The sequence below is a fragment of the Hylobates moloch genome, unplaced genomic scaffold (assembly GCF_009828535.3).
Source record: "Hylobates moloch isolate HMO894 unplaced genomic scaffold, HMol_V3 SCAFFOLD_12, whole genome shotgun sequence".
Lineage (NCBI taxonomy): Eukaryota > Metazoa > Chordata > Mammalia > Primates > Hylobatidae > Hylobates > Hylobates moloch.
Window position 1 is genome coordinate 12,824,967 of NW_026652287.1, and position 27,756 is coordinate 12,852,722.

A 27,756-nucleotide genomic window follows, 5' to 3' on the forward strand; every position below is an offset into this window, starting at 1 on the left:
AACTCCCTCACCCAGCCCTATACACCCTGAAACTTGTGAAAAAATCTGGCAATAAACATTCCTGGGGATGACCCGGTTCATGAGGGTCTAGAAAAAGTGAATGGGTGAGGAAAGATGAAGACAGGAAACTTGAAGGAGTCAGAGGCTGGCAGAGGCAGGTGAATGGCAAGTCATGCACACAAATGGTCACACACAGGCATGCCAAACCCCACTGGAACAAACTCTACTTACTTCAAGGACCTGCTGCTCAATACCAGTAGGCATTCCAAGGGAAAGGGGGAAGGAAGGGAATAGGAGGCAGGAGAAAAGAGAAGATATTGACAGACTTTAAGAAAAACATCCTCAGGTCATTTACCGAGCAGGGGAACAGGCTATCTGGGTTTCTCCGGCCTGACCATGATGGCAGATCGCTTCGTCGCAGTGGAAGGTTACTTGTTCAACCTGGCTCTAGACTGTCCTCCAAACTCGGACTTAGCAAAGGGGCTGCTGTCCAGATACTTGGCTAAAGGGTCCTCAAAAGCAGATCAGGTGGAAGCCTCCCCTGGGGGGAGGCCTGGTTTCGGCTGGTGATAAGATCCTTACCCTCTCTTCACCTTCCACAACCAGATTCTCACAGTATTGTTCCCCTGCCGATACTTTCTTTTTCCCCTCATCCTGGCCTTCACATTCTGGCCTCTCCTATGGTTTCAATAACATCACTGTGTTCCAGGTATCACATAAAGTGCCTTGTATGCATTAACCCATAATATCCTTGCAAAAACCTATGAAGTAGAAACTTCTATTTCTCTCATTTTGCAGATGAGAATAACAGTAGACCTTACTAAGATGGACTGAACTGGGCCTAAATGGAATAGAGAAAGGCGAGATGCCCTTTCCCACCTCCTATTTGGGATTGGCAAGGATATTTTTGGAGAGATCAACATATTCAATAAAATGTAGGTCATTCGTGACTTCAACACACCCGGCAGTAACTCTGAGCAACTTCATTTTTCCAGACAACAGGCTACCCAGAGAAACAGATCAAATGTTCCCCATTTAGTTTCGCACAGAAATGTCTTTCTGTAGAGATTTTAGGCCCTTTTACATAGAGCAGTTTTTTGTCTCCCAATGAGAAAAGCACTCCACCTTCCAGCACTGCTGTGTCGGGAGGCTCACCTCGGCCTGAAGGCTCTCCAGCCGGATGATGTGCTGGTTGGTTGACGAGTTTTTCTCCCGAAAGTCTTCTCTGAGGGCGTGGACCTGCATGGAGAGTTGTCTCTCAACTTCTGATGCCTGAAACAGAGGAGACCTGCAGAGCTGATTCAGAGGTTATGCAAAGGAAGTCTGTTAAGATTTCTGCCTTTCATTTATCAAGCATCTCTTTGCACTTTCTATTCTATAAGGAGCACTAGATGAGATGCTGGTTTCCCATGCACCATCCATTTGTTCTCTAGTGCCAAAACAGGACAAACTCCCACCCCTATCTCTATCATTAATGACTCTGTCTAGGTCCAAGACCACTTTACTGATCAGAGGAAACAGCCCTAGGAAATAGTATGCTCTCAAATGTTAGTTATCATTATTACTCTACATATAGCAGAAACTCAGCAAATATCTAATAAATTGAAAGTCTGAATATTTTACGTAAAAGAATAAGATGGTTATACCTACTGCCTTAGAAATTCCTTTATTTCTCCCATCAATTTCCTCAAGTGGGCTCAGTCAAATCACGTGCACCTGCATTTCTCTCCTCTACTTAACATGAACACTATTTGAAATTTCTTGTCATACCTGTTAAGATTTTTGCCACTCATTCCTCAAGGACATAGGGCATTTTTGCAACTTTTAATTCTTTGGGGAGTGCCAGCAGAGGTGCCTGTTTCCCACCTCAATCCATTTATGATCTAATGCCAAAATACAGCAAACACCAAATACCATTTGGTGTTGTAGGAGGCTCACTTGGTAACACAAACTCCAGCCCTCCTCCTGAGGGTCCCAGACCAGACCCTACTGAGGGAGCCCTGCTCACTGTCCTGTGGAAAGGAGAGCCACGGGACAAATTAAGTAACTGCCTCAATGCTTTTTTGAGGCCAAATGGGGTCAGTAAGCTTTATGGGTTCTCGGGAGAGATCACCGTGTGCTGGAACGGCCAGGAAAGGCTTTCTGAGGAGGTGGGTTGGTGATGATGCTGAAATGGTAGGCTAGCTGTTCAGTGGGGCTCTCACAGTAATGGTTACATATTCAGTAGTTCTTCTTATCTTCAAGTACTATATAATCAATTGTCCATCTTTTCTATTTTTGGTTCCACATATTCAACAAATGTTACCTCACTGGACTACAGAGCCACAGAAGATTCTTAATCTACAGAATCTATTTTAAAAACAATTACAACACACAAAACAAAATAAAATCAAACCATACTCTAGTTGATTTTCATTTAAATACCCTCTGACCTTTAAATTTTCCTTCCTATGAATCATCTTTGCTTCCCAAGTTTCAGTCAGTGAAGTAATGAGCTAATAAGATTCTGATATACAACTGACTCCTTAAAAAACTTAGAAGTTCAGAGCTACATGAAGTAACTTATTTGAAATGAACAATTTCATAGCTTGGTTTTATGATGCAAGGAATCAGCATTAGGCTGCCAATTCCCTCACCCCACCCTACACACCCTGAAACCTGTGAACAATTCTGGCAATAAACATTCCTGGGAATATTTCCCCTATATTATTTCTCCTTCGTATTCTAAATTTAATTTCAGATACCCACTAGGCTGTTTTAGACTTCTCAATCACTTAAAAACACATTAGTTATTCACTTTTGCCTAAGAATCATATTAGTAATATTTCCTGAGTACATACTATGTGTCAAGAACTGTGCTAAATGCTTTCAATGCATTATCTTGATTGTTACCCCCAATTAACAAGGAAATTGGCTCAGGAAAGTGAAGGAACTTGCCCAACATCTTAGTGACAGAATCAGGATGGTAAAAACTTTGGGCTGGGTTGGGTACGCTGGCTCATGCCTGTAATCCCAGCACTTTGGGAGGCTGAGGTGGGTGGACTGCTTGAGCCCAGGAGCTTGAGACCAGCCTGGCCAACATGGTAAAACCCAGTCTCTAGAAAAAATACAAAAATTAGCTAGGCATGGTGGTATGTGCCTGTAGTCCCAGCTACTCGGGAGGCTGAAGTGGAAGGATCACCTGAGCCTGGGGAGGTCGAGGCTACAGTGAGCCATGATCGTGCTGCCACTGCACTACAGCCTGGGCAACAGAGTGTGAAAGCCTGCCTCAAAAATAAATAAATAGGCTGGACAGGGTGGCTTACGTCTGTACTCCTAGCACTTTGGGAGCCTGAGGTGGCTGGATCACCTGAGGTCAGGAGTTCGAGACCAGCCTGGCCAACATGGCGAAACCCCATCTCTACTAAAAATACAAAAATTAGGCCAGGCATGGTGGCTCACACCTGTAATCCCAACACTTTGGGAGGCCGAGGTGGGCGGATCACAAGGTCAGGAGTTCAAGACCAGCTTGGCCACAATGGTGAAACCCCATGTCTACTAAAAATACAAAAATTAGCTGGGCATGGTGGCATGTGCCTGTAATCCCAGCTACTCGGGAGGCTGAGGCAGGAGAATTGCTTGAACCAGGACACGGGAGGTGGAGGTTGCAGTGAGTTGAGATTGCGCCACTGCACTCCAGCCTGGGCTACAGAGCGAGACTCGGTCTCAAAAACCAAACCAACAAACAAATTAACCGGGCATGGTGGTACGTGCCTATAGTACCAGCTATTGGGAGGCTGAGGCAGAAGAATCGCTTGAACCTGGGAGGCAGAAGTTGCAGTGAGCCAAGATCATGCCACTGCACTCCAGCCTGGGCAACAGAGCGAGACTACATCTCAAAAAGAAAAAATTAAAAAAAAAAAAAATAAATAAAAAACCAACTTTGGCTGTCTTACCCTCAAATTAGTACTGTAATACTATCTTCTTGTATTTTGAAATAGTTTTTCATATTTCTATTGCTCACTACTAAAACCAAACTTTACACGAGTCCAATTTAGCAAGGCTTTTCTTCTTTCTTTTTTTTAATGCTAGGCATTTTATTTGAGACTATTAAAATTTCTTCTAAGGCCAGCTGCAGTGGCTCACGCCTCTAATCCCAGCACTTTGGGAGGCCGAGGTGGGTGGATCACCTGAGGTAAGGAGTTTGAGACCAGCCTGGCCAACATGGTGAAACCCCGTCTCTACTAAAAATACAAAAATTAGGTGGGCGTGGTGGCGAGTGCCTGTAGTCCCAGCTACTCAGGAGGCTGAGGCAGGAGAATCACTTAAACCCAGGAGAGGGAGGTTGCAGTGAGCCGAGATCGTGCCACTGCACTCCAGCCTGGGCCACAGGGCAAGACTCTGTCTCAAAAAAAAAAAAAAAAAAAAATCTTCTAACAGAAGGTAGGGCCCATCAGGAAATCATATGCTGTAGTTTGAGTGCATATACTGAATTCAGTTGACTGTTGAGATTTCAAACATACTTAGATTTGCAGAGCACTGGGTAATTCAGGTAGCTGATCTTATTCCTGCCATCACCACTTTGACATGAATCACTCAACAACGAAGCCGCAGAGATGCACTGAGGGCTGCAAATCTAGTCTAGCTGGTATGAAATGCTCCTGCAGACTACCTCCTCTCAAAGCGATCTTCTTAGAAATAGAAATTTGTCTCTTCCTACCAGAAAGTTAAACTCTAGAGCCTGAGCTGTTAAGCACTAAGCTATAATGCTCCCTTTAAATGTCTGACTCTTCAACTATGCCCAGGGATATGCACACAGCAAAAGCTTTTAACCGCCATTTCTCATCTGAATTTACAATAGCCTTAAGAAGCAAGAATCACTGGCCTCCTTTTGCAGGCAGGGAGATAGAGGCTCCAAGGGTGTGTACCGCACTGGCCTTTGGCCACCACACCACAGCCACCTTCCAGCCAGGGGGGGCCAATCAATTGCCTGTGATGGTGATGGAGGGGATAGATCAATCTGAGTTATAAACTTACCCTTTGCAAGGAGCTAATGCACCTTCCAAAGTAAATTATTTCCTTCTTTTTCAGAGATAGAATCTGGTTCACACCTTGGACTTGACTAACACAATGAATATTAGCTATTTCTGCACATAAATTAAATAATAACCTCTTGAGTTTACATATAACTCTTATGTTCTAAATGCTTTCTGGAAGTTAAATGCTAAATAAGGAAGCCTTAGCTCTGAAATGAATTTCAGAGGTTCTTTGAAGAACCTTTGAAGAAGTGGGAGAGTTAGCCAGGGTAACAGCAGTCTCTCTGAAGGGATACATTGTGCTCCTGAGAGGAGGGATATCGTGGAAAGACAAAAAATTGAGTCAAATGGGACAGGTGCAGTGTAATCCCAGCACTTTGGGAGGCCAAGGTGGGAGGATCGCTTGAGCTCAGGAGTTCGAGACCAGCCTGGACAATATGGTGAAACCCTGTCTCTACAAACTTAAAACTCCTAGTAGTACTTGTGAGAGGTGACAGCATGCTGGTAGTCCTCACAGCCCTCGCACGCTCTCCGTGCCTACTCTGCCTGGGCTCCCACTTTGGTGGCACTTAAGGAGCCCTTCAGCCCACCGCTGCACTGTGGGAGCCCCTTTCCAGGCTGGCCAAGGCGGGAGCCGGCTCCCTCAGCTTGCAGGGAGGTGTGGAGGGAGAGGCACCAGCGGGAACCGGGGCTGCGTGTCGCGCTTGCGGGCCAGCTGGAGTTCCGGGTGGTTGTGGGCTTGGTGGCCCCGCACTCAGAGCAGCCGGCCGGCCCTGCCGGCCCCGGGCAATGAGGGGCTTAGCACCCGGACCAGCGGCTGCGGAGGGTGTACTGGGTCCCCCAGCAGAGCCAGCCCACTGGCGCTGCGCTCGATTTCTTGCCGGGCCTTAGCTGCCTTCCCGCGGCGCAGGGCTCGGGACCTGCAGCCCGCCATGCCTGAGCCTCCCACCCCCTCCGTGGGCTCCTGTGCTGCCTGAGCCTCCCTGATAAGCGCTGTCCCCTGCTCCACGGCACCTAGTCCCATTGACCACCCAAGGGCTGAGGAGTGCCAGTGCACGGCGCAGGACTGGCAGGCAGCTCCACCTGCAGCCCCAGTGCAGGATCCACTGGGTGAAGCCAGCTGGGCTCCTGAGTCTGGTGGGGACATGGAGAACCTTTATGTCTAGCTCAAGGTTTGTAAACACACCAATCAGTACCCTGTGTCTAGCTCAGGGTTTGTGAATGCACCAATCGACACTCTGTATCTAGCTACTCTGGTGGGGACTTCGAGAACCTGTGTCCACACTCTGTATCTAGCTAATCTAGTGGGGATGTGGAGAACCTTTGCGTCTAGTCTAGCTCAGGGATTGTAAACGCACCAATCAACGCCCTGTCAAAACAGACCACTCGGCTCTACCAATCAGCAGGATGTGGGTGGAGCCAGATAAGAGAATAAAAGCAGGCTACCCGAGCCAGCAATGGCAACCCGCTCCAGTCCCCTTCCACACTGTGGAAGCTTTGTTCTTTTGCTCTTTGCAATAAATCTTGCTACTGCTCACTCTTTGGGTCCACATTGCTTTTATGAGCTGTAACACTCACCGCGAAGGTCTGCAGCTTCACTCCTGAGCCAGCGAGACCACGAACCCACCAGAAGGAAGAAACTCCGAACACATCTGAACATCAGAAGGAACAAACTCCAGACGCGCCACCTTAAGAGCTGTAACACTCACCGCGAGGGTCCGCGGCTTCATTCTTGAAGTCAGTGAGACCAAGAACCCACCAATTCCGGCCACACTTGTCCATGAAATTTCTCTGTAATAATTGGGAACCTGTCATCCATGATAATGTCCTCTAAATATACAACCACAGCATCAAATTCTGCATTAGAGGTGAAGGAGGACAGCCTGCAGCTCTCTTCCTCTAAGGCATCCATTGCTGTTAACCGTTCCCACCTGCGCGAGTAAGAGGACCACTGGGCTCCTATCCAACCCAGGGCTTGGCGCAGGGCCCAGCCTCCCCTCTGCTCTGTAGAGCCCTAACCTGCATCAAGGGCAGGCGGTCAGCTGGGAGGAGGCATTGCTGCCCAGGCCACAGACCGCTCATTCACTGCCCAGCAGGGTCAGTGCTTATGCTCGAGGCCTGGCCTCAGGCTCCCCAGCTGCAGCCACTCTCCTGCCAGGTCTCCACATCCATCTATGACACTCTGCCCAAATGTCTCTTTCACTCTTTCATTTTTTTTTTTTTTTGAGACGGAGTCTCGCTTGCTCTGTCACCCAGGCTGGAGTGCAGTAGCGCGATCTCGGCTAACTGCAACCTCCGCCTCCCAGGTTCAAGCAATTTTCCTGCCTCAGTCTCCTGAGTAGCTGGGATTACAGGCGCACTACCACGCTCAGCTAATTTTTGTATTTTTGGAAGAGACGGGGTTTCACCATGTTGGTCAGGCTGGTCTTGAACTTCTGACCTCATGATCTGCCCACCTTGGCCTCCCAAAGTGCTAGGATTACAGGCATGAGCCACTGCACCCGGCCTCAATTCATTCTTATAGCAGAAAATGGCAGACACAAGTCTTACAGTTTACTTATCAAAATGATGAGTTTTGGCTACCATGCCTAACTAAGCAGCCAGTAATTAGTTGTGGCAAAAAACATTTGAAATCATAGGTGAATATAAAATAGATAGCAAGACTTTAGTTAAAGCATTTTTCTTTCCATTTTAAACTCAGGTTTTTTTCTATGATAAAAGTTACAAATGTTCAGAGTAAAAAAAAAAAAAAAAGAAAATTGAAGAATTAAAATGAAAGCTAAAATCTCTACTTACTCCTAGTATTAGTGCCACCCACCACAGGTAATCACTATTAGATCTTTCTTGGGAGTCCTTCAAGAAATTTTCTATTCATATATATCTATGTAGATCTACCTTATTCTTGTTAATGGTTATCTAGTATTTATATCATAACTAGTCCCTACTGATGAGCATTTCGAGTGTTCCAATTTTTTTTGCTATTATAAACATTGCTCCCAAAAATATCTTTGTTCACCCATCTTTGTGCTTGTGGGTAATTTTCCATAAGTGGAATCACTGGGTAAAAGAATATGCACATTCTCTGAACAAGGTATTGCAAAACAGTCCTCTAAAAAGGTTGCATCAATTTATATCCCTATCAACAGTACAAATACACCTGATGCCTGTTTCTCAATACTCTGCCACCATTGGGTATTATGAAATGTTTTAATCTTTTTTTTTTTTTTTCCGAGACGGAGTCTTGCTCTGTCACCCAGGCTGGAATGCAGTGGCGCAATCTCGGCTCACTGCAAGGTCCGCCTCCTGGGTTCACGCCATTCTCCTGCCTCAGCCTCCTGAGTTGCTGGGACTACAGGCGCCCACCACTATGCCCGGCTAAATTTTTGTATTTTTAGTAGAGGAGGAGTTTCACTGTATTAGCCAGGATGGTCTCCATCTCCTGACTTCGTGATCCGCCCGCCTCGGCCTCCCAAAGTGCTGGGATTACAGGCTTGAGCTACTGCGCCCGGCCTTAATCTTTAGATACTTATTTTTTGTTTGTTTGTAGATACTTATTTCTAATATCTTCAAAACTTAAGTCTCTTTTACTTTCACTGAATACAGATTGCATGACGAAACAAAAAACATTTGAAAAATCTCTAGTTCTGTTACAGAATGCTAAAAATTTTAACGCACACTCCCAACTATCTGAAATAAACTCTTTTTATAATTTGTTTGGGCTACTATTATTTAATGAATCCTCAAGTTGGCAAAACAAAGTAACAGTGTGTTCCTTTCCCTGTTGGTCAGAGTACCATCTAGGACAGATTACTTCCTCCCCACTGAACAAAGCTGTTCCATCATTACTTTGCTTATGGACATGATTAATAACATACGAACATTTCCCCAAACTAAAACCTTTAGATTAAGCTTGTTTAAACTTGCCAAAGCAGAACTGTTCACTACACACTTTCTTGTTAAATGGAGGGAAGGAAATTGCATTAGTTACACATGAGTATCATCCATTTTACTTATTTGTTGAAAGAAAACAAATGAACTAATAAACTTAGAAATTATCATAGGAAAGATCTACTATTTTAATATTCTGCCTGAATAATTGAGTTTTACCTTAAGAGATAAAATTCTTAAACTTTCTTTTGCCAGGGCATGATGGATAATAGGCACCTTTTGGGGTGGCAGTGACAGTGACAATGAGGATGATGACATTTATTTTAAAATTTAAATGAAACTGTCACTGAAAGGAGATATATGATTAGGACAGATGTATAAATTCATTCACATAGAGAAAGTTATTTAGTAATATTTCGTTGTTCTACTTTGTTTTAAAAGGTTGAGGTTTCCTGCTGAAAATTGACATTACAGGCCGGGCGCGGTGGCTCACGCTTGTAATCCCAGCACTTTGGGAGGCCGAGGCGGGCGGATCACGAGGTCAGGAGATCGAGACCACGGTGAAACCCCGTCTCTACTAAAAATATAAAAAATTAGCCGGGCGTGGTGGCGGGCGCCTGTAGTCCCAGCTACTCGGAGAGGCTGAGGCAGGAGAATGGCGTGAACCCGGGAGACGGAGCTTGCAGTGAGCCGAGATCGCGCCACTGCACTCCAGCCTGGGCAACAGAGCGAGACTCCGTCTCAAAAAAAAAAAAAAAAAAAAGAAAATTGACATTACAAACTGTCTCCCAAAAGAAGTTTAGAAGTTAGAGATAAATGTTAACATAGTCTAACACTTACACATAAGTAGTATGGATAACATTGGGGTAAAAATATTTTCACGTTAGATCTGGCAAGACTAGCATAAATATACAAGGAAACTCTAATATTGCATATAACACATCATAAAAAATTGAAGAAGAGAGGCTTTATGTTATTATATAATGCAATCTTATTGGATTCATGGGCAATTATGATGAATTTCTTTAAAAGCTTGTTTTTCCATTTCAGAAAAAAATGTAAACCTTGAGAATCTTAGATGATAGAGCATGGAGTAACAGAAATGTGGAATCTGTAAAAACTGAATGGTCATAAGAAAGTCACTCAAACCTAACTGGTTTGACTCATGACATTTTTGGAAGAATAACATGAATTAATACATTTGTGTGAAAATGTCTGCAACTGTGAAGGTGTGGTGTTTGAAGTATTAATAAAACTGTAAGATAATTATTAAAATGTATTTTATATCTTCAAAAAATGTGTTATGAGATTTTTAGATGTAGCTTTCCTTTAAGAATATGTACAGGAATAATAATATCAATATTTTACAGTCACTTAATCTCTTCCAAGAGTTACACATCATGCCCAAGTGATAAGTATTATGTAACTTTATTCTCTCAATCCTGTGATATAGGTAATACTATAGTGATGATAATTATAGTTACTATAATCATATCACAATCACATTTTACACAAGATAAAAAAAAAATTTAAATGTAACAAAATCCCACTGCAGAATATGGGTATTTTAAAAATGCTGCTAGCATTTTATTTTTTCCCCAATCTTTCTACATATATGTGTGTGTACAATGATTTACAATCCTACTGTTATAATTTTTTACTTAGCATTATATCAATAGCATTTCTACATTATTATTATTATTTGAGATGAAGTCTTGCTCTGCTGCCAAGACTGGAGTGCGGTCATGCGATCTCGACTCACTACAACCTCCACCTCCCGGGTTCAAATGATTCTCCTGCCTCAGCCTTCCGAGTAGCTGGGACCACAGGTGTGTGCCACCATGCCCAGCTAATTTTTTTTTGCATTTTTAGTAGAGATGGAGTTTCGTCATGTTGACCAGGCTGGTCTCAAACTCCTTATCTTAAGTATCCGCCCACCTCAGCCTCCCAAAGTGTTGAGACTAGGCGTGAGCCACCACGCCCGGCCTATTATTATTAATTCTCATTTTATAGGACTGTAATATTCCATCAAGTATTTCCTTTACCATTCCCTTATTATTAGGCACGTGGGATTTCCCCATATTTTGCAATTATAATGCATTGATGAAGACATGTCACTGGCATAGTGGTAGAAAAACTTACCTGAGTAGAAGTAGACTGGACAAGCTTACTGTATCAGCAAGGTAGAGTAATACTCTTCAGAAAAGAAAACCTGGCCAGGTGGCTCATGCCTGTAATCCAGCACCAATTTGGGAGGCTGAGGCAGGCGGATCACTTGAGGTCAGGAGTTCCAGACCACCCTGGCCAACATGGTGAAACTCTATCTCTACTAAAAATGCACTAAAATTAGCCAGGGGTGGTGGTGCACACCTGCGGTCCCAGCTACTCGGCAGGCTGAGGCAGGAGAATCGCTTGAACCTGGGAGGTGGAGGTTGCAGTGAACTGAGATCACACAACTGCACTCCAGCCTGGGCGACAGAGGGAGACTCTGTCTCAAAAAAAAAAAAAAAAAAAAAAAGTTACGATTTTTTTGGGATTATAGGCGCCCACCACCCCACCTGGCTAATTTTTTTTTGTATTTTTAGTAGAGACAGGGTTTCACCATGTTGGTCAGGCTGGTTTCAAACTCCTGACCTCAGGTGATCTGCCCACCTTGGCCCCCCAAAGTGCTGGGATTACAGGGGCAAGCCACCGCGCCTGGCCTTATAATTTTTTTATTACACAAATGAGGAGTCTGATAAACATACATGTGTTTATGAGCATACATATACTTATTCCCTAGCTCTGTCCTCTGAGAGGACCTACATACAATGACACTCTAGTAGCAATACACACATAGTGCTCAAATCTTGCTTTCCAAATACCATTCTCTAATAAATGAATGAAGGCTCCTTGGAGAAAAGGCTAGTTTCAGGGTTGGGGCAGGAAAAATACAGGATGAGCCTGGAATATCTCATGGTACTGGAAAGTAAGAAAGTGCTCAAAAAATGATGGTGGCACATGAAAAAATGATGGTTGATACAGGAGTCAACCTGAAGGAGCTCCTAATGGCTAAGGCAAGGACCATTTAATCAATAAACAAATAATGACAGTAATGGATTATAACACATAGGATAAATATTCATGAGTCTACACTGATAAACAATTCAATCAACAAACAGGGGGAAAAGGGCTCTTCTCCCTTACAGAATAAATGTAGAAGAAATGATGAAAATAGAAGGCGCAGTAGCTCATGCTCTAATCCCAGCACTTTGGGAGGCCGAGGCAGGTGGATCACCTGAGGTCAGGAGTTCGAGACCAGCCTGACCAATATGGAGAAACCCTGTCTCCACTAAAAATACAAGATTAGCCAGGCGTGGTGGCGCATGCCTCTAATCCCAGCTACTCGGGAGGCTGAGGCAGGAGAATCGCTTCACTTGAACCCAGGAGGCAGAGGTTGTGGTGAGCCGAGATTGCGCCATTGCACTCTAGCCTGGGCAACAAGAGCAAAACTCCATCTCAAATAAAAGAAATGAAAATCAGGCTGGCTGCGGTAGCTCACGCCTGTAATCCCAACACTTTGGGAGGCCAAGGTAGGTGGATCATTTGAGGTCAGGAGTTTGAGACCAGCCTGGCCAACATGGTGAAACCCTACCTCTACTAAAAATACAAAAATTAGCCAGGTGTGGTAGCAGGTGCCTGTAGTCTGTAGTGCCCAGCTACTCAGGAGGCTGAGGCAGGAGAATTGCTTGAACCTAGGAGGCAGAGTTTGCACTGAGCCGAGATTGTGCCCTGCACTCCAGCCTGGGTGACAGAGTGAGACTCTGTCTCAAAAGGAAGAAAAAAGAAAATCATCATTAGGCAAGCATCACAGTAACTGTGCAGGCAAGACTAGAGAATGAATGCTAAAATTTGTGGCAAAAGTTTCATGAGAAACAGGATATTTTCATATCCTCAAAGTATCTCTTCATAAGATTTACTGATTTATTAATTACAAAGGGAAAAATCATTTATAGTGGGGAGCCTGGCAAACACTACCTTAACCAAGCAGTCAACATCACATGTCCTCCATATGACGTACTGAGAACGGCCCAACTGTACTTTTGTGCTATTCTCGGCAAGACTGAATAACCTCAATCTAATTATGACAAAACATTAGACAAACCCAAATGAGTGACTTTGTACCAAATAATTGATCAATAGTCTTCAAAAGTATCAAGTTCAAGAGAAACAAAGACTATTCAGAATGAACTGTCATCAATTAAAATGAAAGAAAAAGAGAGAAAGAGAGAAAGGAAGGAAGGTGAAAGAAAAAGTGAGAAAGAGAGAGAGAGAAGGGGAGGGGAGGGGATAGAAAAACAAGGCATGCCTGTAATCCCAGCACTTTGGGAGGCCAAGGTGGGCAGATCACAAGGTTAGGAGTTCAAGACCAGCCTGGCCAACATAGTGAAATCTCGTCTCTACTAAAAACACACAAAAAATTAGCTGGGTGTGGTGGCAGGCAACTGTAGTCCCAGCTACTTGGGAGGCTGAGGCAGGAGAATCACATGAACCCGGGAGGTAGAGGTTGCAGTGAGCCGAGATCGTGCCACTGCACTCCAGCCTGGGCAACACAGTGAGACTGTGTCTCAAAACAACAACAACAACAACAACAATAACAAAGACTGAGAAACTGGCAGAGATTGGAGAAGAGAAAAGAAACATGACAACTAAGTGCAACATGGAAGCCTGAATTGGATTCTGGAGCAGAAAAAGAATATTTTTGGGAAAACTGACAAAATTCCATTAGATATGTAGATTAGTTAATAGTAGTGTCCAATTTTTTTTTTTTTTTTTGAGACAGAGTCTCGCTGTCACTGAGGCTGGAGTGCAGTGGCGTGATCTCGGCTCACTGCAGGCTCCGCCCTCCGGGGTTCACGTCATTCTCCTGCCTCAGCCTCCCGAGTAGCTGGGACTACAGGCGCCCGCCACCTCGCCTGGCTAATTTTTTGTATTTTTAGTAGAGACGGGGTTTCACTGTGTTAGCCAGGATGGTCTCGATCTCCTGACCTCGTGATCCACCCGCCTCAGCCTCCCAAAGTGCTGGGATTACAGGCGTGAGCCACCGCGCCCGGCCAGTAGTGTCCAATATTAATTTCCTGGTTTTGATAACTGCACTATGATTACAAAAGATGTTAACATTAGGGAGAGCTAGATGAAGAGTATTTGAGAATCTATATTGCTTTTGTAGCTTCTTTTATTTTTATTTTTATTTTTTTATTTTTTTTTGAGACGGAGTCTCGCTTTGTCACCCAGGCTGGAGTGCAGTGGCGCAATCTCGGCTCACTGCAAGCTCCGCCTCCCGGGTTCACGCCATTCTCCTGCCTCAGCCTCTCCTAGTAGCTGGGACTACAGGCGCCCGCCACCACGCCCGGCTAATTTTTTTTGTATTTTTAGTAGAGACGGGGTTTCACCGTGGTCTCGATCTCCTGACCTCGTGATCCGCCCGCCTCGGCCTCCCAAAGTGCTGGGATTACAAGCGTGAGCCACCGCGCCCGGCCTTATTTTTATTTTTTTATTAATTTTTTTTGCACACAAAACAATAAACATTTTCTAAAAGTACATACAAATAAAAAGATGCATATCAAACATATTAGGAAGGTTGCACATGGGAAGATGGGGAATAGAAATGGGGAGTGGGAATTAAAGAAAATAAATGAGAGAGGAACTTTGTATGCATCAATGATAATAACTCAATCCTCTATTTGACAAAGAAGAAGGAGAAGGAAGAGGGAGAAAAAGAAAGTGGGATAAAGGATCAGAAAGGGAGGAAAACAGAAAAAATTAGAGTATGACTCCAGGGTAGACCTGTTTTGTTGTTGCTGGGTTGGTTGGTTGGTTTGTCTGTTGTATTTTTCATATGTTTCGCCATGTTGGCCAGGCTGGTCTCGAACTCCTAGCCCTAAGTGATCAACCCGCCTCGGCCTCCCAGAGTGCTGGGACTACAGGTGTGAGCCACCACGTCCAGCCCCCACATTGCTTCTGGCCTCCGTGGTAGACCTCCCAGACAGGGCGGCCGGGCAGAGACGCTCCTCACTTCCTAGACGGGGTGGTGGCCGGGCAGAGGGGCTCCTCACTTCCCAGAAGGGGAGGCTGGGCAGAGGTGCTCCTCACATCCCAGACAATGGGCGGCTGGGCAGAGGTGCTCCTCACTTCTTCCCAGACGGGGCGGCCAGGCAGAGGCGCTCCTCACTTCTTCCCAGACGGGGCGGCCAGGCAGAGGCGCTCCTCACTTCCCAGACGGGGCGGCCGGGCAGAGGCGCTCCTCACTTCCCAGACAATAGGTGGCCAGGCAGAGGCGTTCCTCACTTCCCAGACGGGGCGGCCGGGCAGAGGCGCTCCTCACTTCCCAGACGGGGCGGCCAGGCAGAGGCGCTCCTCACTTCTTCCCAAACGGGGCGGCCGGAGAGAGGCGCTCCTCACTTCCCAGACGATGGGCGGCCGGGCAGAGGTGTAGCTTCTTTTTTAAGTCTAACTTTTTAAAATCCTAGACTAGTTGTGCCCCCAAGACACTTAACAGAAGAAAACGCAAATCCTCTTTGGAGGATGGTACCTTCAATCCAAAGATCAAATAATCTCCATAAATAGTTTTCTAATAAAAACAATATTATAGTAAAAAAATTAAAAACAAACATGTATCCGTGGAAACAAGGACTCATTAGGAAGTACTGGTAGAAACAGATTCATAAAAACTTCACATCCTGATATTATCAGATATAGATTATAAGACAATGCTACTATGTTTAGAGAAATAAAAGATTAAAAATATCTCCAGGGGGCTAGGCTCAGTGGCTCACGCCTGTAATCCCAGCACTTTGGGAGGCTGAGGCAGGCAGATCACGAAGTCAGGATTTTGAGACCAGCCTGGCCAACATGGTGAAATCCCATCTCTACTAAAAATACAAAAATTAGCCAGGTGTGGTGGTGCATGCCTGTAATCCCAACTACTTGGGAGGCTGAGGCAGGAGAATTGCTTGAACCCGGGTGGTGAAGGTTGCAGTGAGCCGAGATCGCGCCATTGCACTCCAGCTCTGGGCGACAGAGCAAGACTCTGTCTCGGGGGAAAAGAAAAAAAATCTCCAGGGAAGAGGAAAATGTAAAGTACAACCTTCTCAGATTTGGAAAAGATCCAAGATATCTAGAAATACAAAATAATAACTTAAAATTAAACACCCAGGCCAGGTGCAGTGGCTCACGCCTGTAATCCCAGCACTTTGGGAGGCCAAGGTGGGAAGATCACTTGAGGCCAGGAGTTCAAGACTAGCCTAGGCAACATTGAAAAACTCTGTCTCTAATAAAAATTAGCTGTGCGTGGTAGCACACAACTGTTAATCCCAGCTACTTGGGAGGCTGAGGCATGAGAATTGTTTGAACCTGGGAGGCAGAGGTTGCAGTGAGCCAAGATCGTGCTACTGCATTCCAGCCTGGGCAACAGAGTAAGACTCTGTCTCAAGCAAAAACAAAAACAAAAAATGTCACAAAACCCAATGGGTAGTATCAAAATTAAAGACTTCTAAGCATTAGAAGACATCATTAAGAAAATAGATCTAGGCCAGCTGCGGTGGCTCACGCCTGTAATCTCAGCACTTTGGGAGGCTGAGGCAGGTGGATCACGAGGTCAGGAGATCAAGACCATCCTGGCTAACACGGTGAAACCCTGTCTCTACTAAAAACACAAAAAAATTAGCCGGGCGTGGTGACGGGCACCTGTAGTCCCAACTACTTGGGAGGCTGAGGCAGGAGAATGGTGTGAACCCGGGAGGTGGAGCTTGCAGTGAGCCGAGATCACGCCACTGCACTCCAGCCTGGGCGACAGAGCAAGACTCCATCTCAAAAAAAAAAAAAAAAAATAGAATAGATCTATAAAGCTCAGACAGGGAGAAAATGTTCATAACACATATATCTGACTTGTATTCAGAATATATAAAAACCTCTAACTCAATAAAAAGACATGTAATTTTTTAAATGAGCAAAACATTTGAACAGATACTTCAAAGACAAAAATAAATGAATGGCCAATAGGCACATGAAGAAGTGCTCCACATCATTAGTGACCAGGGAAATGTAAATTAAAACCACAATGAGATACCACTACACACTCATAAGAAGGCTACAATTAAAAGGAACAACAACACAAAATACTGGGAATGTCAACAACTGGAATTCCCACACACTGTTGGTGGGAGTGTAAAATGGCATAACCTACTTTGGAGGAATAAAAAGCTTTCCAGTTTCTTCTTAACCTAATGGACAGAGTTTAAGAACACATGTGACAACTGAAGAGAAAATTACCAAATTGGAAGACTAGTCAGAAGGAATTATCTACACTACAATACAGAGATAAAGATGGAAAATAGAAGCGCTATGTTAGTATAGTCCCCATAAGTTTAAACTGCAGTTCCAGAAAGGACAGAGTGAATAGGACTGAGGCAATACTTGATGAGATAATGGCTGATAATCTCCTAACAATGAAAGACACCAATTCACAAACTCAAGATGCCCAATGAAACCAAAGCAGAAGAAACAAAAAGAAATCCACACCTAGATATATCATAAAGAAACTGCAGAATGCCAAAGACTAAGTAAGATAATCTTAAAAAGAAGATAAAAGATGACCTTTCCAGAGAAAACACTTGGTTCCCCTATCGACCACGAATAGGGCCCATGTTAGCAGATCTCTTTAAAATAAAGACACATATAAAAATGTAATATGAAAAGACATTTTCTTGCTGAAATCTTTTAGTAGTTCCCTATTACAAACAGGCACAAAAAGCCTTCCAAGGCCAGTCCCCTGCCAACCTTCTATCTCCTGTAACTCTGTCCCCTTTATCCTTGTTCTTTCCCTAGGCATGCTTCTTCCCTATTTTTCACAGGACTAACTCTGTCCTTCTAGACTTAGCTATAGCATCATCTCTTCCCAGAAGCTTTCTGTGCTCCTTGGCATTCCAGAGGGACCCTCCTTTGCGTTCTTCTCATAGCACCCCAGGCACAAACTCTAGCAAAGGACATATTACATTTTATGAGTTATCTTCTTATGAGTCCTTCACCTCATCTGAAGCTTTTTAAGGACAGTGACAGCGTCTAATTCATTTTTGCATTCCCAGTAGCTAGTCCAGTGCCTGGCCAAGAAATGCCTGAACTGAACTGAATGAAGCATCTTTCAAGGCTGAAACAAACTGTCCTTGAGAAATAAAAGTTTAAATATACAGTAGGTAACTACAGAATGAAAATAAGAAAAAAATCTCCAAGAAACTAGAGTAGACACACAGACCCCAAATTTAAAATAAATGTCAATAAAAGTTTAATAAGCCTTTCTGTGTGGCTAGATTTATCCTAGGTACTGGGTATGAAACAGAAAAGACAGATCTGGTACCATCTTAGATTTCAAGGATGTCAGAGCTGGGCCTTACCAAAATAAAAGAAAATCAGTTATGTGAACTCCTTCATTACACAGATGAGGAAACTGAGGCCCAGAGGAGCTGCCTTGGTCACAGAGTGAGTGAGGGATAGGTAACCAAATGCGATAGGGAAAAAATGGAAAAGCAAATCACAGGAAACAAGAACCTGTAATTTTTTTTTCCCACATCAGACAGGTAATGTGCTGACATTATAATAAGGTTTGAGGACGACACACCTCAAACAAGTGTGAAAGCCCAATCATCATGTTTATGAACTACGAAAAGATCAAGGACCTGTAATTTTAACAACAACACACTTGACAGTGAAAGGCTAAAGGAGAAGAAACTAAAACAAAACTTAGGCTTAGCAGAATCCAGATGTTTGCAAATATGGAGGTTGTATTATCTTAATAATCAGGAGAAATAAAGCCTAAGAGTTCAAGGCTACGGCAAGCTATGATCGTGCCTGCAAATAGCTACTGTACTCCAGCCTGGGTAACACAGTGAGACCTCTCCCTCTTTAAAAAAAAAAAAAAAGGTGCCGGGCGCGGTGGCTCACGCTTGTAATCCCAGCACTTTGGGAGGCCGAGGCGGGCGGATCACGAGGTCAGGAGATCGAGACCACAGTGAAACCCCGTCTCTACTAAAAATACAAAAAATTAGCTGGGCGCCTGTAGTCCCAGCTACTAGGAGAGGCTGAGGCAGGAGAATGGCGTGAACCCAGGAGGCGGAGCTTGCAGTGAGCCGAGATTGCGCCACTGTACTCCAGCCTGGGCGACAGAGCGAGACTCCGTCTCAAAAAAAAAAAAAAAAAAAAAAAAAAAAAAAAAAAAAAAAAAAAAAAAGGTAAATTTGTAAGACATCAACATCTAGGGAGAAAGGTGAAAGAAAAAAAATTGTGTTGGTAACATCAAACAAAGATCAGGAATTTCAGTAATAATGAGGCTGGGGAGAGTGATATAATAATCATAACAAATTTCAGAAAGTGTAAGCTTAGAAAGATTGAGGGAGGAAAGGAGTCATTTGCTTTTTTTTTTTTTTTTATTTTTAAAAGACCTTCCATTTTGGAAATGTACAGTTTCATGTCCCTGTGAGAGATATAAAGTATAAGACACAATCTTCATTCTTAAGTAGCTGAAGATGAGATGAGCCCTTATGAAGCAGCCAATATAAAACACAGAATAAATATTTGTATAAACTGGCAGGTGATTTGAGAAGTACACAAATAAGGCAAAAATATAGTAATTATCTTAAGGGAAGAATAAACAAAGTACATAGCTGTATGACCTTCAAAAATTATCTAACCACTCTATACCTCAGTTTCCTCATCTGAAAGATGGTGATTAAATTATGCTAGCATTAAAATGCAATAATATATATGAAATGTTTAGCACAGGTTAAATATGTAATACACTGTAGCTATATGTAATACACTATAGCTATAATTATTTATGATAAAGCAAAAATTCCAAATAGAATATTGGCTTTAGCTCAAAGGAAAACATGCAACTTGAGAGTTGAAACTTCAGAGATAATCTGGTTCAAAACCCTAATTTTGCAGGTGATGAAACTGAGGCACGGGTCAACAAAGTTAGGCCCATAAAGATACAATCTGCATGAAGGTTCCTGCCCAAGATCACAGAACTTGTTAGCTTCTGACTCCCATTTCAGTTTCTTTCCATTTCATTACCCCTTTTAAGTCAAAAACAAATAGTCAGATATTGGATGGTTTCCAGGGATGACAAAAACTCATCCCCTGGAATGAGGATGGTCTGATGCCCCTAACAATTGTGAGGGAATGCCTGATAAAGTCAATGCTTTCCTGGTCATACTGTTTATAGGAGGCATGTATAAAAGCCACTACGTGCCATTTAGAAGGTATACATCCACTAGATAGGGGCATGTTTAATTTTGTTTCATTTGAACTAATGTCTAAATTAGAGCACAATAAAAGTTTTGTTATTATCCTTTCGCTCACTATCAGAAATGTAATCCCGCAGCATCAAAGACCAGCAACTCCAGCAGCATCAGCTTTAATTGAAAAAGAAAAAAAGGACAAATATTAATACTGCTTTTGTTTCTGGAAGAGGACTATTATTCAATGTCAGATCCCTACTGCTGGTTAATAAAACATTTCAGAAGTCAGAATAGATCTTTTAATTTTATTTTTAAATGTTCTATGAGGACTCATAATAAAACAGGTCCCAGATACTCCCAATACACTACACTGTACTCGTAATTGGAGCTTTTGATTCAGTCTCTTTTTCTTAACCAAAATGACACTATCTCCTATGTTAACCTGATGGCCTGGCACTTTGCACTAATTCCAACATGGATGAACACTACTATGCTTTGAACTGGGGATACAGAAATAAATAAGACATAGTTCTTGTGGAAAACTCAAGGTCTAAAAATAATATAGTCTCTTCTCTATCAGTTACTGTACTGTGTGACCACAGGCAAACTGCTTAATTCTCTGTGTCTCAGGTTCTTCCCTTACATTTAGGAGAAAGTAGTACCTATCTCATAAGGTTGTATGACTGAAATAAATATATGTAAAGTGTTTGGAACAGTGTCTAGTACACAGTAGGCAGTACATGTGTTAGCTGTTGCCATTACTGTATTCACCTTCATCATTATTATAAGCCAGCTCTAATAACCTGAAAGATCAACTCTGACTTTAGAGCTGATGTTTAAGTCACTGGCACAGAAAAGTCTAACAGATTAAATGTAAATAAGAGCAGACCTTAAAGAGCCTGAAGACACAGCTTAAGAAAATCTGGCACAGGGACTGATGGAGGATGGAGAGAAGGACATCCCTAACAGAGGCAGAGTTGTAGGGAGTTTAGGCACCTGCTTTCATCCACGAATGGTAGGTAGTAGTAACAGAGAGGACTTGAAAGGTCTTGCAGCTAAAGGGGGAGAGTGGATATGAAAATGCAGCCAAGCTAAAATAATTGCCACCCAGCTCAACTGAGGCACTGCATAGTTCCTAAGAACATGTCCACCTTGGAACAGGCTTCTGTTTCTTCAAGGGTGGAAATACTATGACTGTCCTGGGCTTCCTGGAATGTGAAATGTTTATTCACATCTTTCAAAAGGAGACTTCATGAAAATGCTTGGAAAAGAAATTGAGAACCTTTTTGTAATAAACAGGAAGGCTAGGGAAAGACAGGCAGTTGAAATGACATTCTACCCAGCAAACTTTAACTTAGAACAGGGATGGAAACGGGCTGGGGTGTACCCTGAGGAACCTTTCACTGGAGACAAGTGATGACACAGGGACACATTCAGGATTCTCTCAGGAAAGAGCAGTCATGTCTAATCCTAATACAGAAAGAAAACTCTCTAGTGTTTTTAATACTTTTTAATACTTCCCCCACCCCCCAACCCCGCGGGTGGTGACCCGTTTTGGTCATATGGCTCACCAGGAGACTTCTTAGACCCAAAAAGAAGGTTACAAAGTTAAAATGTTCTTGTTTGGAACTGGAGAAGGGTTAGGGAAAAACTGCTTTCCAAACTGGTGGTCAATTTCTTCTTCCCACCACCATAAAAACAAGACTATTAATCACAGTATGGCTTTTTCTTCCCTGAACATGCCTCTTTGACTTTGTTCACGATATAGCCCCTTTTGGAATGTCTTTCTTCAAATTTTCACCTGATAAATTCTTAACCTTAACAGCCCAGTTCAGACATAACTTCCATATCGCCATTGTAAGATCCCCGGGTAAAATGACTACATTATTTGCAGTGCTGCAATACTCTTATTAGAGAACTTAGCACACACTGTTTACATGTCTGTTTTCTCTTAGACTGGAAAGGACTTAAGGGCAGAAATTATATCTCCTATTTATCTTTGCTTCCCTAATAAAGTATATGGCACATGGCAAGTCTTCAAATGTGTACTGTATGAGATAAAATCTGAACACCTGAAGTGAAGGCTTCTTGCAAAAGTCAAGCTATGACTGTAGAAAACAGAAGTGGGATTAACTTTAAGCCCACAAGTGCCCCTTTCGCAAGGTTCCACCAGGATCACCAGAGAATTAATGAGATAATTCCCTTTGATTTACATAGCTCAACCCCAGGAAAGGGCACTATTTCCTCCTATAGGTCATCTCCATGGCTCAAGTAGATTTACTTAGCCTTTGATGTAAATTACACATGACTGATCCATGGATTTGCTGCTCGGTGTTTCTACCTATACCCTCACCCTGCTTTTGCATGTGCAATCTTTTAATACTCAGAACTCACGACTATTTTCTCTGTTCCCTTTATAAATCTCACGAAAGTCTTTTCTTTTATAAAGTCATTCTCATTTGATAAGAGATGGATTTCAAATCCTTTTTTTTTGGAGCTTGTCATTAAATAGGCACGCCCCAAAATATGTGTACACGGGAATAGGCTGTAAATTCAGACTTCCTTCATCCTGGAAGAGAAGCTCTTCTTCTGTTAGTCTGGGTTGAATTCAACAAACTAAATCCAAGGAAAAGGAAGATGAATATTATTTAGTATTTTCTAGGTGCAAGCACTGCTCTAGGTAACATACCTAGGCTACTTCATTTTATTTTAACAATGCTACAGGATGAGTATTGTTAACCCCATTTCATTGATAAAGAAACTGAAGCTAGCCGAGATTAGGTCACATAATTGAGGTCACTTAGCTAGTAAATGATGGAGCTAGGATTCAAATGTAGGTCTGACCCCAAAGCCAATGAGAGTGCTACTACACCACCACACCCAAGGGAAAACACAGCCCTTGTGTCCACTTCTGGTTAGGTTTAGCAAAAAAATAGACACCAGACTGGCACTTCTTCCTGAATGCTTTGAGATCTCGTTTGTAATTTATCTCCAGCCCTCAGCCCTGACCTCCCTGACCTCTTCTCTGACTTAGGTTCTTGGTTTTTTGTTTTTTTTTTTTTGAGGTGGAGTCTCGCTCTGTCGCCCAGACTGGAGTGCAGTGGCATGATCTCGGCTCACTGCAACCTTCGCCTCCCGGGTTCAAACGATTCTCCTGCCTCAGTCTCCTGAGTAGCTGGGATTACAGGCACCCACCACCAAACACATCTAATTTTTGTATTTTTAGTAGAGACAGGGTTTCATCATGTTGGCCAGGCTGGTCTCAAACTCCTGACCTCAGGTGACCCACCCCACCTTGGCCTCCCAAAGTCCTGGGATTACAGACATGAGCCACCGCGCCCAGCCTGACTTAGGTTCTTATATCTAACTGCCTACTTACCACATCCACTTGGAACACTAATGTGTGTCACACTCAACATGTCCAAACCTGAACTCCTGACTTGAGGGCCTCCACCCAAACATGCTCCTCCTTGACTCTTCCCTTCTCAGGAGATGACAACTTCATTCTTAGGAGTTTTGGGCCCCAAACAGGAATCATCTCTGATTTTCCCCTCACACCCCACATCCAACCCATCCACATATCCTGTGGACTCTACTGTTGAAATATACCTCAGAGGACTATTATGAGTATGAGATGAGCTGATATTTACAAAGCCATTGGAACAGTGCCTGGCATATAATAGGTGCTATATGAGATTTATTGAGTAAAATTAATATCCAGGATGCTATCACTTCTCCCCGCCTCCACTCTCCCATCCTAGTCCCAGCCAGCATCGCCACCCACCAAGACTACTGACTGCGGAGCCACTTACTTGGTCTCCCTGCTCCTACCCTTGCCCTCCTACAGCCTACTCTCTACAGCAGAGCAATTCTCAGAAACTCAGGTCAGACTATGTCACTGCTCAAAACCTTCTAGAAGCTTTCTTACTCAGAATAAAATATAATAAAGTCCTTACCATGTGACTTCTAAGATTCTACAGGATTCCTCCCTGCATCCCAATCTTATCTCAGATCTCCTCTTTTCTCCGCTGCATTCTCTTTGTTCCACTCATACTGGCCTACTTGCTGCCCTCAGACCTGCTGAGCAGACTCTTATTTCAAAATCTGTGCATATGATTCCCCTCTGCCTGGAACATGCTTTCCTCAGACATTCACGAGGCCTGTTCCTGCACTCCACTCGGGTCTGTTCTCAAATATCATCTTATCAGAGAGGCCTCCTTTGTTCACTCTAACCCTACCTGTGCCGACCTCCATTCCTCTCCTCTGTTTAATTTTTCTCTGTAGCGCTTATTACACCTGACAGATAGTTCTTTGTTAATCGAGCTATTGCACCCCCCCTCTGCCCTTGATGTAAGTTCCAAAAGGTCTGGGCCTTTGTTTTGTTTGTTGCCATAACCCCAGCACTCGGAAGTGGGCCAGGCACATAGCAGACGAATTTGAGTACAGGGAAAACATGTCTATATTAACTCATTTTTGGCTTAAGGTTGTCTGTAACGGGGAACGAAACAGTCTGTAAAACCCCCATATTACATAACGAGTTCAGGTTTCAGCGGTAAAATTTAAATATTAAGAATTTTATATTTCAATCTTCCCTTTAGAGTAAAACTGATAGAAGAGGAATCATGTTGATTTTTGGCCCTTGCCCCTAACTATTATCAATAGTCACAAATTCTACATAATTAGATATAAAATCTTTCTTCTCCCTCTCAGTTTTACCTTATTTGTTATATACACTTTATACAAACTATTCAACAAGAATTCAAACACAATGCTATTTCCTTACAGAAAAAAATTCATAGCAAGATTTGTTCTTAAAAGTATTTCCTGCTGGCTGGGAGCAGTGGCTCACACCTGTAATCTGAGCACTTTGGGAGGGTGAGACAGGTGGATGACTTGAGGTCAGGAGTTTGAGACCATCCTGGCCAACATGGCGAAACCCCTCCTCTACTAAAAATACAAAAATTAGCCAAGTGTGGTGCACATGCCAGTAATCTAAGCTACTCGTGAGGCTGAGGCACAAGAATTGCTTGAAACTGGGAGACAGAGGTTGCAGTGAGCTGGGATCATGCCATTGCACTCCAGCCTGACCAACAGAGTGAGACTGTCTCCAAAAAAAAAAAAAAAAAAGTATTTCCTATTAAATGTTCCAACATGGAAATATAGGGCCAGGTGCGGTGGCTCACACCTGTAATCCCAGCACTTTGCGAGGCTCAGGTATGCAGATGGCTTGAGCTCAGGAGTTTAAGACTAGCCTGGGCAACATGGTAAAACTCTGTCTCTACGAGAAATAAAAAAAAATTAGCCGGGTGTGGTAGTGTATGCCTGTAGTCTCAGCTACTCAGGAGGCTGAGGTAGGAGGATGGCTTGAGCCTGGGAGGTGAAGGTTGCAGTGAGCCAAGATGGCGCAGCCTGGATGATAGAGCCAGACCTTGTCTCAAAAAAAAAAAAAAAAAAGAAAGAAAAGAAAAAGAAGGCTGGGCTCGGTGGCTCACGCTTGTTAATCCCAGCTATTTGGGAAGCCAAGATGGGCGGATCACCTGAGGTCAGGAGTTCAAGACCAGCCTGACCAACAGCGATTCTCTACTAAAAATACAAAAATTAGCCAGGCGTGGTGGTGCCTGTGATCCTAGCTACTCGACAGGCTGAGGCAGGAGAATGGCTTGAACCCAGGAGGCAGAAGCTGCAGTGAGCAGAAATTGCACCACTGCAGTCTAACGTGGGTGACAGAACGAGACTCTCAGAAGAAAAAAAAAGAAAAGAAAAGAAAAAGAAATATGGAATAACAGAGTTTTGATTTTGGATATAGCGGCTAGGTAGTCTGGTAACATCCCAGTGGGACATTCTACCAGTAAAACTGGGTATTTGTTGATGAAAATGCTTCTTACATTTTGCCTTACTATAAGGTTCTGGATTGACTGACGGTTGCCATGGAAAGAGGAGTAATGCTAATATGGATTAGCCCCATAGGGTTTTACCACACTGGTTACAGAATTATTTTCTGTGAAGTCACTGAAAAGGTAATACGGTATGTGGGGCTAAGAAATTGGTGACACTCCCTGAAAGTGGGGGAGGGTAGAAGAGCCCGAACTCCTCCTCCAGGCCAGAATCTGTCCATTCCTTATCCTTATAATACCTACAGTTTGATAATCTAAGTTCTAGAGCCTCTTTAAATCCTACATCCTCCATGAAGCCTTTTCTTTTTTTTTTTTTTTTTTTTTGTTTTTTTGTTTTTGTTTTTTGAGATGGAGTCTCACTCTGTCACCCAGGCTGGAGTGCAGTGGCATGATCTTAGCTTACTGCAACCTCCGCCTCCCGGGTTCAAGCAATTCCTCTGCCTCAGCCTCCCGAGCAGCTGGGATTGCCGGCATGCACCACCACGCTCAGCTAATTTTTGTATTTTTAGTAGAGATAGGGTTTCACCATGTTGGTTAGGCTGGACTCGAACTCCTGACCTCATAATCTGCCCACCTTGGCCTCCCAAAGTGCTGGGATTACAGGCATGAACCACCGCACTTGGCCCATGAAGCCTTTTCTAATAAACTCCAGCTGTCAGTTCTTGTTTTCTTTTCTTTTTTTTTTTTGGAGACAGAGTCTCACTCTGTCGCCCAGGCTGAAGTGCAGTGGCACTATCTTGGCTCACTGCAACCTCCACCTCCCAGGTTCAAGCGATTCCCCTGCCTTAGCCTCATGAGTAGCTGGGACTATAGGCGTGTGCCACCATGCCTGGCTAATTTTTGTATTTTTAGTACAGATGGGGTTTCACCGTGTTGGCCAGGCTGGTCTCAAACTCCTGACCTCAGGTGATCTGCCCGCCTCTGCCTCCCAAAGTGCTGGGTTTACATGTGTTAGTCACCGCGCCCGGCCTTGTTTTTGTCTTCTAATTCATATTTTTAAAAGTAGCCTTCATATATTTTAAGAATCTAATGACAGTCTCTTGCATGGTTCTCTAGATGCAAGTGGAATTAACAACTGTACTGAGTACCCACCCTGAATCAGGCACCAGTGCCAACTGGTGTCACATGAACTATTTCATTAAATCCTCAAAATAATCCCTGTTAGACAGGTATTATTAACCTACTCTTTAGATGAGGAAACAACTTCAAAGAGGTTATGACTTTCCCAATACAGTAAGTTATCTCCCTAAAATTGGCCTTATTGCTAGCATTAGACTCCTCAAAGAAAAGGGTTGCTCAACTTCTGCAACCTCTCCAGCATTCAGAAAAGTCTTGGCTCACAACAGTCAATCAATCAAAACATGATTTAAAGAAAAAAATCAACATAATGATTTAAAGAAAACCAACAATGAAAAAAATTCACTACATTTAATGTGAGCAGGTGGGATGGGAGAGACTTTTTAAAAAAGAAATCAAATCTATCAAGAGACTTCTAACAATGTCCACATACTATTTTGAAAAAAAAAAAATACAAACACTTATATAAAGCTCTAACTATGAACGCATTGATGTTTGGTCATAATCAACTGTAAGACGTGTTATAAGTCATTTCTTATTACTGATTAATAAATCCTTTACTTCAAAAAATATCACTAAGAGCAAATTCAAAATGCTCACTATGTTTTC

General features: G+C 43.3%; 1 protein-coding gene and 1 non-coding gene across 4 annotated transcripts in view; both read right to left on the minus strand.

Annotated features, from left to right (window-relative positions):
- The window catches only part of BICDL1 (BICD family like cargo adaptor 1), a 108,343-nt gene that overhangs the window by 31,387 nt on the left and 49,200 nt on the right, over nt 1-27,756 (minus strand). For all 3 annotated transcript variants that reach the window (XR_009208938.1, XM_058425134.1, XM_032168539.2), the window contains exon 3: nt 1,156-1,272. Coding sequence is in view for 2 of the 3 variants with exons in the window: in XM_058425134.1 (XP_058281117.1) it covers nt 1,156-1,272 (117 nt within the window). In the remaining variant the exon portion in view is untranslated. The remainder of the gene's footprint in view (nt 1-1,155; nt 1,273-27,756) is intronic.
- LOC116479815 (small nucleolar RNA U13) lies at nt 18,505-18,606 on the minus strand. The gene has a single exon (XR_004251119.1). It is a non-coding gene; the product is annotated as a small nucleolar RNA U13 (small nucleolar RNA).